This window comes from Dasypus novemcinctus, chromosome 5, assembly GCF_030445035.2.
Source record: "Dasypus novemcinctus isolate mDasNov1 chromosome 5, mDasNov1.1.hap2, whole genome shotgun sequence".
Lineage (NCBI taxonomy): Eukaryota > Metazoa > Chordata > Mammalia > Cingulata > Dasypodidae > Dasypus > Dasypus novemcinctus.
Genome location: NC_080677.1, coordinates 48,056,131 through 48,074,012, shown reverse-complemented (window position 1 = coordinate 48,074,012; position 17,882 = coordinate 48,056,131). Strand labels below are relative to the sequence as shown.

The 17,882-nt window shown below is 35.6% G+C and overlaps 1 protein-coding gene across 1 annotated transcript in view; it reads right to left on the bottom strand.

The window, feature by feature from the left end:
* VWDE (von Willebrand factor D and EGF domains) overlaps positions 1-17,882 on the bottom strand; it is a 74,607-nt gene that overhangs the window by 38,634 nt on the left and 18,091 nt on the right. Inside the window, 11 exon segments of the mRNA XM_058296536.1 lie at positions 730-849; positions 955-1,110; positions 9,185-9,315; positions 12,675-12,952; positions 12,954-13,042; positions 13,045-13,171; positions 13,173-13,637; positions 14,239-14,263; positions 14,266-14,437; positions 17,338-17,505; positions 17,507-17,603. Of these exon segments, the coding sequence (XP_058152519.1) occupies positions 730-849; positions 955-1,110; positions 9,185-9,315; positions 12,675-12,952; positions 12,954-13,042; positions 13,045-13,171; positions 13,173-13,637; positions 14,239-14,263; positions 14,266-14,437; positions 17,338-17,505; positions 17,507-17,603 (1,828 nt within the window).

Here is a 17,882-nt window from a genome sequence, read left to right as displayed (position 1 = left end):
GATCAATAATAGGGGAGTATGGAATTTTTTTCTTTTGGACTAAGGAAAACAATAAAAAATTCACTGAGGTGATGATTACACAACTCTGTGATGAAACAGAGAGCCACTGAGTGTATACTTGGATAGACTGTACAAGGCGTTGAACTGTATAACACAGTGAACTATGTGGTGGAAGATAGACTGTGGTTAACACAAATATGAGAGTGTTTTCTCACGAACTATAACAAATGTAACATAATAATAAGGGGTGTATGGAAAATATACCAAATGTAAACTATGGGCCATACTTAGTGATGACAGTCTGATGATGTTCTTCCATAATCTATAACAAATGTTCCACAACAATGTAAGATGTTGGTGGAGGAATGATGTATGGGAATTCTGCATATTATGCATGATTGTTTTGTAAGCTCACAACCTCTCTAATAAAAGAATATATATATCTTAAAAAGTGAAGGAATAATTCAGTATGAATCTCCTCTTCTGATTGTTTTCAAAATAAGCAACTCTCCACTTTCAAATGTTAGAGGTAGAAAACCCTCTCTTGCCACTGCAACAAGACTTACAGGCAGAGTAACAATTTCATCAACCTTATATAAATGTGGGGAAACCTTTTCTCTATTAGTATATTTGATATACAGGTGGAATAAACATAGTCAATATTCCAGCAGCACCAAAAATGAAAATACTCATGATGTAAATGTGAAAATAAATGTAAAAGAAACATACCTGTATAGTGCATGAGTCATTTTTATAGAGACCACAAACTTGACAAGCACCATCATATATAGTCATTATTTTGGGATTACTGAATTCATAACCATCATTAGATACCAGTAAGATGTAGTTCTATAATAAGATAACTTGTTCTAAACATAGTCTTCTAAAATTATTATGAAATTTTAAAATCTTCCTTCCTTCCTTCCTTCCTTCCTCCCTCCCTCCCACCATTACTTGCCATTTCACAATTGGTTCCTCACCCATCAGATCCAGGTTCTGTATATCAGATTGCTGTATATCAGCGGGTAACTGGCAATCAATAGTTCTGCTATTTTGAAAAACCATCTGTGCATAGGTGGGTTCTCTAAGGACCCATTTACTACTGTTATACTGAAGGTATAATGAGAAAGTAATTAACAGCTGTTAAATTATGTAAATATTTTGCTAGTTAGTTATGTATAATCAAGTAAGTTTTTTAAAAACCATCTCTGGTATAAAGAAATGCACAAAAATGCAAAAATCACATTGTTAATGAGTTTTATTCAGAATACTGGAAGACTTATACATCTTAACTTGATGTAAATGGCTTCTTCCAACAAAACTTTCTTGAGGGCTCAAATCAAAGAAGTTACCAATATTAGCGACATAGAATGGGTCAATATGCAATGATTTTTGTAACGAGGAAACAAATATTTGTCTATGTATTTGACACACTGGATTGTTTTTCTTTGCACATATATACCCTCGTTTTGCCTGAAACATCTCCAAATTCTACTTGAAACTGTCCTTTCTCCTTCTATCTACCTGGTCCTCATAGGTCCTGTCACATTCTTACATGACCCCACTGTCCATGGGTGGACCAAAGTTCAGTCAATTCTCCAACTACTTGGGATATTTTAACTTTGTACCAGAGAGGGTATATTAGCCTAGGTTCTTCAGAAAAATATATAAAAAAACAAAAGATTATATATATACATATATAAACACACGCACACACGTACGTATACAGTCATGGGGTCTGACAAGTTTAGACTCCAGAAAGCACAAACAAAGTTGAAAACTCCAATAAAGTTAGGTGATGCTAAAATCCTTAATTGAAATTCCCCAGGGGAACCTGGTTGGCTGGAAATTTTTGCAAGTACCACTGCTAAAGCTGAATCCGAATTCCTCTTCTGACTTCTGAAATGCACAGTGCTGGCTTTGAAGACCTCCAACTGATTGAATGAGGACACTCCCCACATTGCTGAGGACACTGTTCTTTGTTGACTGTAGGTGCAATCAATTGATCATAAATCCAAGAAGGCCACTGACCAAACTAGAAACCATAACCTATCCAAGATGACACAAAATTAACCATCACAGTCCACTCCTTGACAACTTGGCACCCATACACATATCCTCAAATCATACCTACAATAAAGACAATAACATAGTCATGTTTTCTTCTAACATGACACAACTACTCTGTATAAAATGAAAAGGACTAATCCTTTTTCCAGAACAAGATACAAGTCATTGTGTGATATTCACTCTTATCCTTGGTATTATGTAATTTAAATACTGTGATTCAAGAACCAGTTCCCAAAACCCCAGAACTAATTCAGAAATCTCATCTTTAAGATACTATTTAGTACCAAAATCTTATTAGTCAGAGTTTTCCACAGAAACTAGAACCATTATAAAGAATTTGTTTTTGTGATTATGGGTGCTGCAGTCAGCTCACAATAGGTTCACTCGAAGGGAAGGCAACGCAGAAATAAAGGTAGAGACACAAGAGGGGAGACAAACCTGGGACCAGGGGAATCACAGCTTCTGGAACTGAGAAGCTCAACCTTAGCATTCCCCTCTCATTTATTGGGAAACTACCAAGCAGCTGTTTGCTATCTGAACTGGAAGATCATTTACAATAACAGGGAACAACTGCAACATCTAACAACTGCTACATTTAACAGGTGTAACATTTACAATAACAAACAGGTAAGCCAGTTTCCCACAACAATGGGTCCTATGAAGTTTGAACTCAAGAGGGCAGTCCCCAGCTGGAAACTGTGATAAAGGTGATGCCCAGTGACAGATTATATTTAACTATTTATTTTTCAGTGTTAAAAATGCATTAATGTCTAAAAAAGAAAATCCTGATTAAATTTCTTGGTATAGGAAGCTATGTAGAAAATCAAAAGGATATAATTTGTTGCTAATATTTTTATTTTAATTTATTGAAAATTTTTATGATTTTAAAATGCTTTCATCACCTCAGAATTGGTCATGCAACACGATGATGCTTAAATATTCTGAGTCAGCAGTGAAAAGAAAACAAGGAAGTTCGAGTCCATGGCTAGCGGAAACACTTTTGTTGAAGATTTGATTATTGAAAAAGGAGGCTAGAGTACAATCTCCATATTTAAATAGGTGTGTCTAGTCTAGCCTAGCAGAGCTATCAGTGGGTCCCCTCTAACAGATGAAGCATGGTAGCAATATCTTGGGTATAATAATGATATCTACACCTAGATGGATGTAGGGTCTTCTGGATTTTATGTGTTGAAACAGGACTCCACCTATTATCTGAAAATATAAGGATTATTTCCACCCTTCTGTGTAAAGAAGCCAACTCAAGTGAGGAAGAAACAGCTCAAATTTTTCCATTTATCAATATTATGTGAGTATCTTTTATGTGCAGGGGATATTTTGATGCAAAGAGATCACAGAGGAAAACAGATACCCATTAGTTCATACTGATATAAATATATACTTCCATAAATAAATTGGGAGAAGGGACTGCTCTTCCTCTCAATAGAAATGATGAAAATATAAAAGAATCATTAAGCAAACACCACAGTAATAATTGTTGCAGGCAATATCACAGATAGGTGCTAAAATTAGTAAGCAAATATAGGAGGAGAAACTATATAGTCCAAAAAACTCCATGAGATATTAATTACAAAGGGAAAAAGAGTAATTTTATAGTAGAGAAACATAGCAGACAACACTGTAAGCAAGTAATCAAAATTTATATCACCAGTATCATGTAATAAGATATACTAACATCATGTAGCTCCTAGAAGTATGTGCTGAGAATGGTACACCATCACTTCTGCAGTATTCTTGCCAAAAATGTATATATAAGCTCAATTTAATCATGAGAAAACTTCAGGCAAATACTAATTAAAGGACAATTTGCAAAATACCAGGCCAATACTCTTCATGAAAGACCAAGAGAAACTGAGGGACTGTCAGGGTTTCAAGGAGACTAAAGAGATGTGACAATCAAATGCAATATGAAACCCTGTTAGGTCCTGAACCAGGAAAAGGACCATTAAATGGACAACTTTTAAAATTTGAATGAGGTCTTTAGATTAGTTAGTAACATCACTTCATGCTTACTTTCTGATTAAAATAATTGTTTTATGAATATATGAGATGCTATGATAACTTTAGGAAAAGCTGGGCGAACAATAATTGGGAATAAAAAGCTGGGCGAACAATAATTGGGAATGCACTGTACTATTTTTGCAACTTTTCTGCAGGTTTCAAATTATTCCACAATGAACATTTTTTTTTAAAAAAATACTGCTTCATGCAATGGGAAGTCATGAGATTTTGCACGTTCTTACTTCCAAAAAATGTTTAATAAACTTTTCACTACTTTGACTACCCAATGCCGTACCTTTAAATTCCTTCATGCAGCATAGCCAAGAACCTAGAAACCCAGAACCTAGAGGTTCTGCTAGTACCATGGCGCTGCCTCAGCGGAAGCAAGGAGAGGGGCGTCTTTTCCGAGGGACACCCAGGTCCAGGTCCATTCTATCTAGGACTTGCTGCAGCCGTTAGCAAGGCTTAAGGCCTCCCTAAAGTGAGTGGGTGTCAAGTGGGTAAATGCTGGTAAGCGCGACCTTCAGCTGGCGCCTTCACCAGTACTTGGCTTTCAGATTCCGGCCAAATATGCCCCGTGGCACCCGGCAGCGTCCGGCGACAAGGACCAGCCTTGGCAGCAGCGGAAGCGCTCCCCGCCTTCTCTTGGTCGCCGCCGTCCAATGAGAGGAGCCGTGTGTGACGCCCCTGCGCAGGGAGCAAGGCCTTTCCGGTGTCCCCGCCTACCACGGGTGTCTCCAAGGAGACCACTACCCGTCACCCATTTGGCCTTCGGGCTCGGAGGTGCGTCGTTTTCTATGCGCCGGAAGCAAAAGTTCCTACAACAGTGCGTGGTGACAGCGTCCAGTCCGGCCGGTGCCACCCAAGGTAGACCGTCGCCGGCGGCGCGGGTTGGCGCAGGCCACAGTCGTTTTGTTGACCCCAGTGACCATGGCGGCCTTTCACGACGAGGTGGAGATGGAAGACTTCCAACATGACGGGGACGCGGAGACTTATTTCTACCCTCTAACAGATGGAGAGTGCATTACTTCTTCATTACCGTGGATGGTTGGGAGAACGGGGAAGGCGCGGCAACGTGTCCTAGCTGCTCTCTCATTATAATAGTGATTTATGACGAAGATCAGTTTATGTGTGGAGAAACATTCCCAGCATCTTCCACCAACAAAGAATTAGTAAAACGCTTAAGAAGGCCTTAATCCAAACTCGAACAGCTGGGAATGAGCCGAGATGGAAAAATCAAATGCAAAGTTACAGACCTCTTCACGGTGACAGCCGTTTTGTGATTTGTTGTTAGAGCGTGGATTCTTTCGTTAACTGCCACGTTCACCTACAATTAAAGAAGCAGTTAGCAGCAAGGCATACCAGGATTTCATGCAAAAAACTTTGAATTGCAAGTGTTCTCAATTTTCTATCCTAAGTTTTAAAAAAAGATAATTTCAAATCAGTTCTTTTCCCTCTCAGTTTTATCATTTTTATATCTTAAACCTAAATACATCAGTATCTGATAACAGACTGATCTATCTTAGTCGTTAGTATTCCTTGACAAAAAAGGGGTTGTATTTTTTATTTGGTTATTAAGATTATTAAAATTAGCCCTTTCTTTGAAATTTGACATCAACTATGTTATTCTAAACTTAAGAAAATTAGTTGCCTTCTCAATACTGCATTTCCAGTTCCTGTACCAGACTAGTTTCATTGTTCGAATGTTCATATTCTATTAAACATGCCTTTTCTTTTATGGTTCATGCATTGAGTGCTGGTTGTGGAATTAAAGAGAAAGTACAGTGAGGTCATAATATCTCCACAGCTAAAATGGTAGTGAAAAAGAAAGGAAAGTTAAAAAGTGATATGTTCAAAGAATATCGAATTTCTTTGCAAAATTGGTAACAGAATGAGAAGCACCAAACATGTCGACTTAGTAAATGAGATGCTTGAACGATTTTGCCAGATTGGATAAAATAGTATTTCTATTCTGGATTTTGCTAGTTTCTTTTCAAAAAAAGACTAATGAAATTGAACTCCAGGTGGGGTTTAATATTCAGTTTTTATGACTGGAGGCAATGCTTTCAGCTTGATTATAGTCTAAAAGGTGAAGCCTCTACAATGTTTGCTGAAGAAGAGCTTGAAAACTGGAGGTTTATTCCAAATAAACATGTCCATGGGGACACATCTAATGTGCCATGAACTGCAACCAAACCAGATATGCACTCTTACAGAGAAATGCTGCCCTGGAGAAAAATAAATATGTAAAGATAGGCCATAGTCTTTCTTTGTTCTGCTGCTGAGAAGTAGCACAAAATTAGAATCACTTATATGGAAATTCAAAAATTCCCTTTACATAAGCAACTTTCCTGTGTATAAATAAAGTTTATAAAATGAACCGATGTCTGGCAGGCTGGGAAATGGCTCCTGCAATTAAAGAGAAAAATGCCTTACTAGAACTTGCATTCTATTACTGATTGAAAAAATGTGTTGCATGTACTGGGGGGATTAAATTTTAAAAACCATATAGCCTTTTGCCTGCCTGCAGCATGGCTATGTGCAGTCATTAGGCTGAGACATAATAAATCACCATGGTACGTTACATGGTATATTATTGCTGGCCTGAGAAATCTCGTTGCTATATGGAACACTGACATCTCTGAAGTAATCCACAACTGCTTTAGCAAATGCTGGTCTCAGAACCAGTGACTTTGCAAGTGGACAGCAGAATCTGTAATAACCCTGACTGGAATTACCTGCTCCAAACTCAAATGTTGATGGTTTTGAGGGTTTTGATACCATGTTAGCTCTCTCTGCTGCTGTTGAATTTCAAACAAGAACAGACACTCTTGACATAATAGGTCTATTATGAGCACAGAATAATGGGAAGAAAAGTTGCCAAAGTTGGAATATCCAGGAGAAAAAACAGGACTGGCAATCAGTGATTTGTAATTGTGGAGAAGTAGGAGCCTGTGACCACCCCCACCCAAGAGGAAAATTCCACAGCCCACTAACCGCATATATCTCGCTTCTGTAACAAGCTCGCTGGACTGTAAAACCTTATCTCAAGGCCTCCTCCTGTAGAAAGTGTCGTCAGCCGCTACCAAAAGACCAACCTGACCCAGACCCTTGTAAATAACAAGAACTCCCCAACCGCTTATCTCCCCTGATAGAATTCCCAGCGCTTGATTAACCGCAAACACCTGCTTCTGCACGTGCTTGCTTGCTGAGCTATTGCCCCCCGCCCTGAACCTAAAAACCTACATAAGCAAACTCCCCCTGCGACTAGGGGCTGCTCTCCCCTCTGCGTAGGAGAGGCAGTTGCTGTGCGGCTAAAAAAGCTCTCAATTGGAACTTTATTCAGAGTCTGAGTCTGGTCAATATCGCTAGTCTGTAACATAATAACCTTCAGTGGTGGAAATGATTTTGTGAAAGCAACTGAATCACTAAATTTGTGAACCACAAAAGAACCATCAGGATTCCATCATATGTTAAACAGAAAGTAAAATTAGGGTCATTTTAGATATGATTAGAGTCTATGTGATATATGTCCCTTATTTAGCCCAACAGACATATCTGGAGAATTCTAAGAACCTATTTGTCGTCCAGGCTCTGTGTTTTATTAGCTTATAATCTTTGCCAATGCCAGTGGTTTCCTTTATCTATACAATTAGGTGATTGGATCAGATGCTTTCCAAACTGTCAGTTCTATATCAGGTTTGGTAACTTGCAAGAACTGAAATGGCATATGAAACCATTTTAAACTCAAATGATCTAAATGATGAATTAAAGAAGAACAGATTCTATTCTTAAAAAACTGATGTTACCACACTGTTGAATTTGAAAATTCTAAAGATAGCTGTTTAAATAGTTCTACATACACTAGTGTATACCTCCAGAAACATTTTCTTTGGAAAGTGCCCAACATTTTTTATATCTATAAATATTAGTTTATTACCATGATGAACTATCAGTATACTAAATAAAGTCGGATAATTCAAATAAAAAAGAAAACAACAAATACTATATCTGAAAGTAAAAAAGTATATAAAATTCCCTCTTAGCAAATCACTTAATTGCATGTGATATCAGGTGATTATGTCAAGACCAACACAATTTTTACCCTCGAGTGATATTAAAGTGAATAAAAAATTTAAATTTTTTTAAAATTTCATTAAAGCAATTTCATGTTTTTAGATAGATAAAACATTTTGGTATTATCGATTAAAATAAAATTTGGATGAAATTTTGGAAATTACACAATTACACCAAAGAATGAAGTATATTTATGAGTAAGGGCTAAAAATAATAATAAAGTGACTCAAACTACTTTTTCTATTGTACTAATTGTGTCACTGGGATTAAAATAGTTCTTGGCTCATTAGACAGTTTCTACTCTTAAAATCTCAAAATAAGCATAATTCTTGTGAATAACTATCACAAACTCAGGATTGTACTTGGTTTCACTAATTTAGGGAAAAACTAAAAATAAGGCTAAATTATCATTTGTTGTTTTCAGTTATCAGTTTAGCCATGCACATAATTTAGAAACTCAAAGAGTGCTCCTTAAAATCAAAGTTCACTTAAGTAAAGCAAAGGAAGATGATATGAATAATAAAAATAAGGTGTAATCAAATTGATCATGGCTACCTCCTGCAGGTGAAGGAAAAACAAACATTAGATTTCTGTAAATTTTCCAGTATGAAGTTCATACTAAAGAAAATAGTAGAAAATATAAAAGCAGACAATCCTCAATCCTCACATTTTGATTTGTAAAATGGAAATATTCATATTTCTTTATCTCACAATTCATGGATAATCTCTATTCTTCAGCTTTACATTTCAAGAAATACAGAAGTTTACACATAAAGGTTGAAATTTGCATTTCTTAATGCTAACATAACTGAAAAACAGTGGACCAATCAATACTCAAGAAAAATTATTTTAAAAACTACTTGAGTTAACAAAAATAGATAAAGAATTTTTTTCAGCTTTGTTGATAACACTTCTTTTGGGATTATGTTGCTAATTCATACACCAAACTCATCCAAGATAAAATTAATTTGAGTAATTTGTAAAACTTAATTACTTGTCAACTCAATAATTAACATACCTACAATTTTGTAACTTCACATTTAATGGAAGGCGATTCTTTGAAGCCTTGACGAAACACTCTATCACAGTCATATTTTTGAACATCATAAAATTCAGCATTCTCAAGCTCTGTAATTTCAGGACCCTTTTCTTTGGCAAAAACAAAACAAAACAACAGCAAAGGACTTTTTTTTTTTTAATTCTAGAAAACAAAAATCAATTATAGTCAACCCTCAATATTTATGGATTCTGTATTTTTGAACTTGTGTGCTCACTAACATTTATTTGTAACCCTTAAGTCAATACTTGCAGCATTTCACAATCATATGCAGACATGTGCAGAGTAGCAAAAAATTTTATATGCCCTGAATGCATGGTCCCAGCTGAGACTGAACAAAGCCATCTTGTTTCAGCTGTATTCTATATATTGCAATATATCTAGTGTCATGTTTTTTGCATTTTTATGTTTCCTGTTGGTGATTTTGCTGTTTAAATAGTCTCCAGGGATGGTGTTGAGGGACTGTCTAGTGTTACTAAGTGCATGAAGGCTGTGATGCAGCTTACAGAGAAAATGCATACATTAAATAAGCTTCATTATGGAATAAGTTATAGTGCCGTTAGTTGTGATTTCAATAATAATTAATAAACAATATATAATATACTGTCTTTAAACAGAAATGCATATAAAAGAAAGTTATGGGAAGCAGACTTGGCCCAGTGGTTAGGGCGTCCGTCTGCCATATGGGAGGTCCGCGGTTCAAATCCCAGGGCCTCCTTGCCCCGTGTGGAGCTGGCCCATGTGCAGTGCTGATGTGCGCAAGGAGTGCCCTGCTATGCAGGGGTGTCCCCTGCGTAGGGGAGCTCCACGCGCAAGGAGTGCGCCCCATAAGGAGAGCCGCCCAGCACTAAAGGAAGTGCAGCCAGCCCAGGAATGGCACCGCCCACATGGAGAGCTGACACAACAAGATGATGCAACAAAAAGAAACACAGATTCCTGTGCTGTTGACAAGAACAGGAGTGGACAAAGAAGACGACGCAGCAAATAGACACAGAGAACAGACAACGGGGGCGGGGGCGGGGGCAGGGGGGAAGAGGGGGGAAAGAGGAGAGAAATAAAAAAAAAATCTTTAAAAAAAAAGAAAGTTATGTAATAATTAGTTCCTGTTAGCTTCATTTATAAGAGTGGAAACATTGGATACAGCTTAAATTCAAATGTCCAGTAATAGGGAAAGGATTAAAAAATTACATGTTTACTGCAGATTTAATGCACTGATTAAAATTTTTTATGAATACTATTTAAAAATATCTGCATGCAAATGCTGTTTTATGTAAACAAGGAAGTGAGTTAAATATTACAATTAGTATGCTAAAGTCCAGAGACAAAAGTTGGTATGGAAAAAAATTAAAATCCTACTAGTACTTACAAGTACTAGTCTTTGAATAAAGACTCAGTATATTTGAGTGATGGCTCAAATAAATATATATATTGAGTAATGGCTCACTTAGAGACATTCTGTTTTTACAGTTTTCTTTCTGGAATTCTTTTAATACTTCACTTTTGCACACCATCTATATTCATGTTCTCTCTCACGCACACAGTCACACTGTCTCATGGATTTCATTCATTCACTCATCCATTCATTCAACCAATATTTATTATTCCCTATTATGAGCTTAGTATTATTTTAGACTCTTAAAATACATCATGCAACAAAGCAATGATCCCTGGCATCATGAGATTTACATTTTGGCAAGGGGACATTCTATAATAAATAACATTATGAGTAAGTTAATTATATATAGTATAATAGAAGTGCTGTGGACAAAAAGAAAAAGGAGAGCAGGGTAAGAGGAATTTGGAATACCTGGACATGGGTTGACAGGTTGCAGGATTATATATGATGATTAGGGTTAAGTGTCATTGAGAAAGTCAGATTTGAGCAAAGACTTGAAAAGGGTAAGGGACTTAGCCAAGTGAATATCTTGGAAAAGAGTGTTCCAAGAAGGGAATTGCAATAGCAATATCTTAAGGCAGGAATGTGCCTGGTATGTATGTGTATGATCTGCAAGGACACCAATGGAGTTGGGAGCTGGAGCTGAGCAGACAAGCAGATGAGTAAGTGAAGATGAGGTCAGGGGGGCAATGAAAGGTCAGATCACATAGGGTTAAGACTATGAAGGTTGTTGAGCAAAGGAGTGAATGAGGCAACCTGATTTACATATTCAAAAATAGCTCTTGCCACTGTGTTTTGAGAATAATTTTAGATTGTAGGTTATAGAGGTAGAAATGGTATGTGCAATGAAATAATCCAGTTAAGCAATGATTGTTGCCTCAAACCAGGCTGGTAGCAATGGAGCTCATGAGAAATGGTTGCATTCTGGATATGTCTGAAATATATCCACTAGCACTTTCCACTGGATTGGATGTGAGAGAGAGAAGAATCAGAGATAATATCAGGACTTTTATCCTAACCAACTGAAAGAAGGGAGTTGGAAAGGCTGGTTGAGGAGGAGAAAGTGGTCATCTACATCAAATACTGCTGATCGATCAAGTAAGATGTGGACTGAGAACTCATCACCAGATTTAATAATATGTCAGGTCCCTAGTGTCCTTGAAAGTAGGTGGAGATGAAAGCCCAATGTGGCAGAATTAAAAGAGAATGGGAGGAGACCATAACTATAGACAACTCTTTGGAGGGGTTTTGTTGCAAAGCAGTCCAGAAAAAATGGGATTATAGCTGACAAAGGAAATGAGATCCAGATGGGGAAAATAACAGAAGAGCATCTATTTTAGCCATTCTTAATGAAACATACAAGAATAAAAAAGGAAATAGTAAATGATAAAATAGTTCATTCATTTTCATTTATGTAACCAGGATTTTAAAACACCCATTACATATCAGTTAGTGATCTGGTTGCTGGAGAACAGAACTGAACAAAAAGACAAAATTCTCTACCCTTATGAAATTAGCATTGAAGTGAGCAGTTTATTGAGAAACAATAAACATTAAATAAATAAAGCTTATGGCGTGTTAGATCTTAATAACTGTGGGGATTAAAAAGACCTTCATGAGAAGGTGACATTTGTTTACAGACTGGTAAAAGGTCAGATATCTATTAGGCTATCTGGGGAATAGTGCTACAGGTAGGAGAACCAGCATGTGCAAAGGCTCTGAGGTAAAGAGAACCTGGCTTATCTAAGAAGAGCATGGAGGCCAAAATTGCTGATGTGGAGTGAATGAAGGTGACAGTAAAGGGGGAATGAGTTTAGAGAATATGGCATGCCTGATCATTTTGTATCTCGTAGGCCATTATAAAGACTTGAGTTTTACTTTGAATAAACTGAGAAGACTGAAAAATTATTAATTTACTAATTAATATAATTTCATTTTTTTGTATAATCTGAAAAAACAACACTGTTTTAATATAAAACACACACACACAAAGAGCAAAAAGTTTCCATAATCAAATAGCATACATAATATCAAAGTTTGATATTATTTACTTACCATACAATTCACTTCAATCATAAGAACTAAAGCCCAGGAAACAAGCACAGCCCCATTCCATACACTGCCCATTGCCACTGCATAAATTTGGGCATTTTAATACAAAGAGAATGTCCTCAATGAACTTTCTGCATTCTTTTGTGTTATACTTCCCCTCTTCCAAAATTCTCTTTTCACATTTATTTTCTAAAAGGGCCCCACCTGCCTCTGCCCAGCTAAGATAATCTTTTAACAGAACATCCTTAACACACATATCTATAACACTCTCTAGTTTCTGCCAAGAAAAGACAGTTCCTTACTTCGCTGGAGTTGGCTAGAGTTCGCTGACAGAGTGCCAAGGTGCTGTGTTCGGTGAGTCCTGAGGGTGTGTGGGTCACAAGGGGACAAACTCTTGGTGGACCTCATCAGCATGGTCCTCAGGGAAAAAGTAGGTAAACTCTTCAAGGTCAGTTTGGTTGAGACTTTGAAAAGTAAACAAAGGAAAAAACTCATAAAATTTGCCATTTCCATCCACTTTGTTGTTTCTATCTCATTTTTCAGATGTGTCTTCCCTGGTCCTCTGTATGTCTCTCATTGCCCAAAGTTGTTGGCACATCCTGTTTGTCATTCTCAGGGTATGTTTGTAAATTTAAGTCCAGTTTGATTAGGTTTGCATGCTTTCTTTCAGGAGGAAAGAAATTCAAATTATTTTCTTCTGGAGATATGTGCTTGTTGAGCCCTCTGAAAAGAGTTTCTGAGTTAATGTATTCAGAGGTGACATCTAGTTCTGGTATCAAAGAAGAGGAACTGACATGTTCGAGGTCTTTGCAACCTGAAGAAATTTCTGACTGAGATACACTGCCCAGATGATTGGAAGATGGATACAATGAAGATGTGTCCATTGAACAGGTACAGTAGAATAGTTTTCTAGGTGATGTCTGAGAAATTGGCCTTATATTAAACATGCTTTTTCCTAGTAGAATCCTTCCAGATAGGAAAAAAAGAAAAGAACAGTCATTTGGATGAGAACATTTTACCCAGTAATATGCTGCAAAAATGGAACAGTCACCACTCATTTTAAATATTTAATATTAATATAATGACTAATGTGATGGTTAGGCTATTGTGTCAACTCGGCCAGGTAATTGTGCCCAGTTGTTTGGTCAAGCAAGCACTGGGATAATTGTAATACAAGGACATTTATGGACTTTAGTCATCAGTGAGTTTATTGTATAGATGTTTAATTAATTATGATCCATCAGGGAGATTGCCCTCAGCAATGAGTGATGATTATTCTAATCAGCTGAATACCTTAAAAGGGGAAGTGATTTCAGCATTCAGAGAGGATTCCCCAGCTTGCCTTTGGACAGCCAACATCTCCCAAGAACTCAAAAAACACTTTCATTGGACTGTCATCAGAGCCCCTGGTTTGCAACTTGCCTGCAGAATCTGGACTTGTGCATCCCCACAGTCACATGAGAGAATTTTATAAAATCTCATACTGTTTACAGATATCTCCTGTTGATTCTGTTTCCCTAGAGAATACTGACTAACACAACTAATGAATAACAATTTACTTTCTTACCTCCATTCTTTAATAAAAGCAGCGAGTTATTAAGTTTTTTACCAATTTTGATCCCATTTTTATCATGGAAATCATTTTCTGGATTTTCATCAAAGGTGCCACAAAGTCCCAAAGTATTTCTATAATCTGAAGTAGAGGCCCTGGATATGCCCCAGTCATTAAGATCAGCACGAATAAAAGTTCCAGAAGAAAACCAAATCTGAAAAACAGAAATAACAAAGAACAGAATAATCTACATGGAAATAAAGGATGTTTAAATAATGTTCGATATGGATTAAGAAAAAATCTGTTTATTTAAGAAAAAAGAAAAACTCATTTGTTCCTTTAATATGAAATGGGAATAAATACTAATCTTTACACTACAAATTTTCTTTTAATATTATATGTGCATTTTGCTAGCTTGAGAGTTGATCTCCATATTGAATTTTTGATTGAGATAGTATTCACAAGTCTCTTCTCTAAATAATTGAAACTCACCTGAGATATTTTAAACAAAAATTAAAACATTAATAAATCATTAGGAGAAAAAACCAATTAATATTTCTGATAATAATTATATAGAACTACATTATCAAGTAATTAATTTACACAGAGAAATATAATTCTAGGGAGGTAGAACCTTACTGTGTCCAATAGACATTCCCTTGTTACCAGTAGGCAAATAGAATCAGAAGCCATTTTGTAATCACAGTGTTGCTTGGGGAATTTGGAATCAAAGAAAGGAATTTGTCGGATGATCTTGACAGCCTGTGTTAATTATGATCTACCTCCAATACTGGAATATACCTCCCCCAGGTCATAGACTTGGATTTCGTGTTGGAGATCATGTCCTCTAAAAAACACAGAAGACATACCACATGTGTTTGCTTTTCTGACACTGTTTTCCTTTTTAATTTTTTAAAATTAAAAAATAGTGCTTTTTAATTTTTATAAAAATAGTAGGTGTTCATTACCAAAAAAAATATCTTAAGAGCAAACAAACAAATCTTATATTCCTACCCTATTTGAGGCAGATATTATTAAGATCTTTGTGTAAATCCTTCAAAAACCTGTTCTATTTTTCATGAACATTTTGCCTATTAATAAATACACAACTGTCCAATATTTTAATTACTCTAAAGTGTCTACTGTGACATACATACAGTTTTTGGTTAAATCATCTTTTGTTGATTACTAAAGAAACTTTGCAATGAACATCATTAGGGTCATACACACCCTTAATTATTTTCTTAAAAGAAATTCTCACAAGTAAAATTTCTTGGTATAATGACAAGCATAGGTCAGTTCCATAATGACCTTGGGAAAGACTACAACAAATATGACTCTTGCCAATATTGTATGAGAGATCAATGTAAATTTACACTCTTACTGAAACTAAGTATTAGAACTTTCATAAATCTTAGCCAGTTTAGGTAGAAATAACATCGTTTCTATCTCATTTCTTTACTAATGAAGGTGGATATTTTTAATATTTTTATTGGTTATTTGTACTTTGGAACATATTTATCAGTTTTACTTTTTGTGTGTAAATTTCCTGTTTATATTATTTGCTCATTTTAATTGAAGTGCCAATTTATACATTTGGAATGTTGATGTATAAGAATGGTTTCTATATTGACTGTATGTTTTATATGTAACAAATATTTTCCTGACTTTTTATTTACATTTTGGGTTTGATGATGGAATTTTAAAAAATCTATATAATATGCACTCAAAATATGTCATTTTAAAAATTCTTGTTCACCTCAATATTATAAAATATGTGCCTACATTTTTCTAGTATTTTCAAGGAATCATGTTGTTTTATGTAAATACTATCCACCTAGAATTTCTTTTTTGATAGGTGAAGAGAAATAAAAATGATTAGCTCACAGATATGAAATAGTGTCTTTAGAAAATATTAATGAATAGTTTTGGGTCTATTTCTGAACTTTCTAGTCTCTTCCACTTATCTATCAGTTTATTCCTGAAGTAGTGCCATATTTTATTCATTTAAAAATTTTGGCTCTTTCTGAATATTTATTCTTGATTATGTTTTTCATCTTGGACTAATTTATTAGACACTGTCAAAATATTTTTATAAATAATTCACAAAATTTTCATATTGAAATGTTAAATAAGGCAGTTTAGCTTTTGCCAAAAGTTATAACTATATTATGTGTGGTACATGAAGAAAGAATTTATTCTTTCTAAAATGAGAATTAAGTCTAAATACTATTTTAACTGAAAAATTAACAAATGTGTTTTAGTCTACTGAATTGTATTTTAGGCAAGTGCTAACCTTCTGATATATTGCAATGTAGCCAAAAGAAAATACCAGGTAACTGTAATAGCTCACGCCTAGATGTCCATTATCCTTTGAAGTAGCCAGGAGCAGATATCAGTGACTGCTGTAAACTCATGGAACTTTAACCCAGATGCTTTGTTTCTTTAATGTTGATCTATGTTTTGAAACTGAATAACTTACCAGGTGGCAACCAGACAGTAACTAGACAATTGGTTACTGGCCCCTTTCATTCCCCTTACCTTGGTTTGCAACCCTGACTAGTGGTGCCCTTACACGTAGTCCCGAAAGTCAGGAGTCCTTGCATGTAGCACCCTTGTTGACCAACATGAGTTAGCCCAAACTAACCTCCCTAATTCCTAAATTATCTTGTTAAATCAAGGCAAGTCTAATCATAGCTGGCCTGCCTGTAATGTGCAGCAGTCTGAATCTTAAACTTCAAGAAAACTAAGTATGTCATCAATCTGTGCATGTTCAGTGATTAGACTATCTCTAACCTCATCATCCTTTATTATCCTGAGCCTGCCTGCCTTTGTTTGAATGCTATAAAACAATGAAAGTTTCTCCAGTTTGCGGGGACAGATTTATGACCAACAGACCTTCTGCTCTTGGCAATAAGCTTTTTCCCTCTTGAAACTCCAGAGTCACCAGATAAAGAACCCCCCATGTTGATAGGTATCACTATTTTCTAGGAAAATTAATGTTGTAAAATAATGCCTACTAATTTAACAGAGATCAATAGCAGTTCAGATTTTAATCTAAAATCTGTACAGATAAAAATGAAAATACTTTTAATAGAAGGGAATCATATATACCGTAATTTTTCTTCCTAAATATGATTCACTTATCTTGATATTGCTGGTTACATCCTGGCTTTTTGAAAATAAATATGGCTGAGATTCATGTAGCTGACCACTGCACATTTCAAAAGTAACCATGTCCTTCCTTGAAAACAAACCCACATTGCATGATACTGGATAATGGAAGACTTCCACAGTCTCCCTGGAGTGCATGGACTTCAAAATCACAAGACATACTCTCATGAAGCATAAATGTGCCATTACTGAAATTATCATAGACTCTATCATTAATAAAAATCAATTGCATTAAAATAGGTATGGAAGATCACAATGGTAGGTTATCACCTAATAATTATTATTAAATACATTCTAGAAATTATCTCTATATATTTTAAAGTAAACTTTATTTCAACTTCAAAAATTAAAATAGACAAAAGTCAGCTTAACAAATTATGGAAACATAACTTTAAAAAATTCTCTCCAGGCACATTCATCTTATTTAATCCTAAAAAACAAACTCAGTTGTTTCTCCAGTGTTCAGAAAAATAAATAAATGAGCA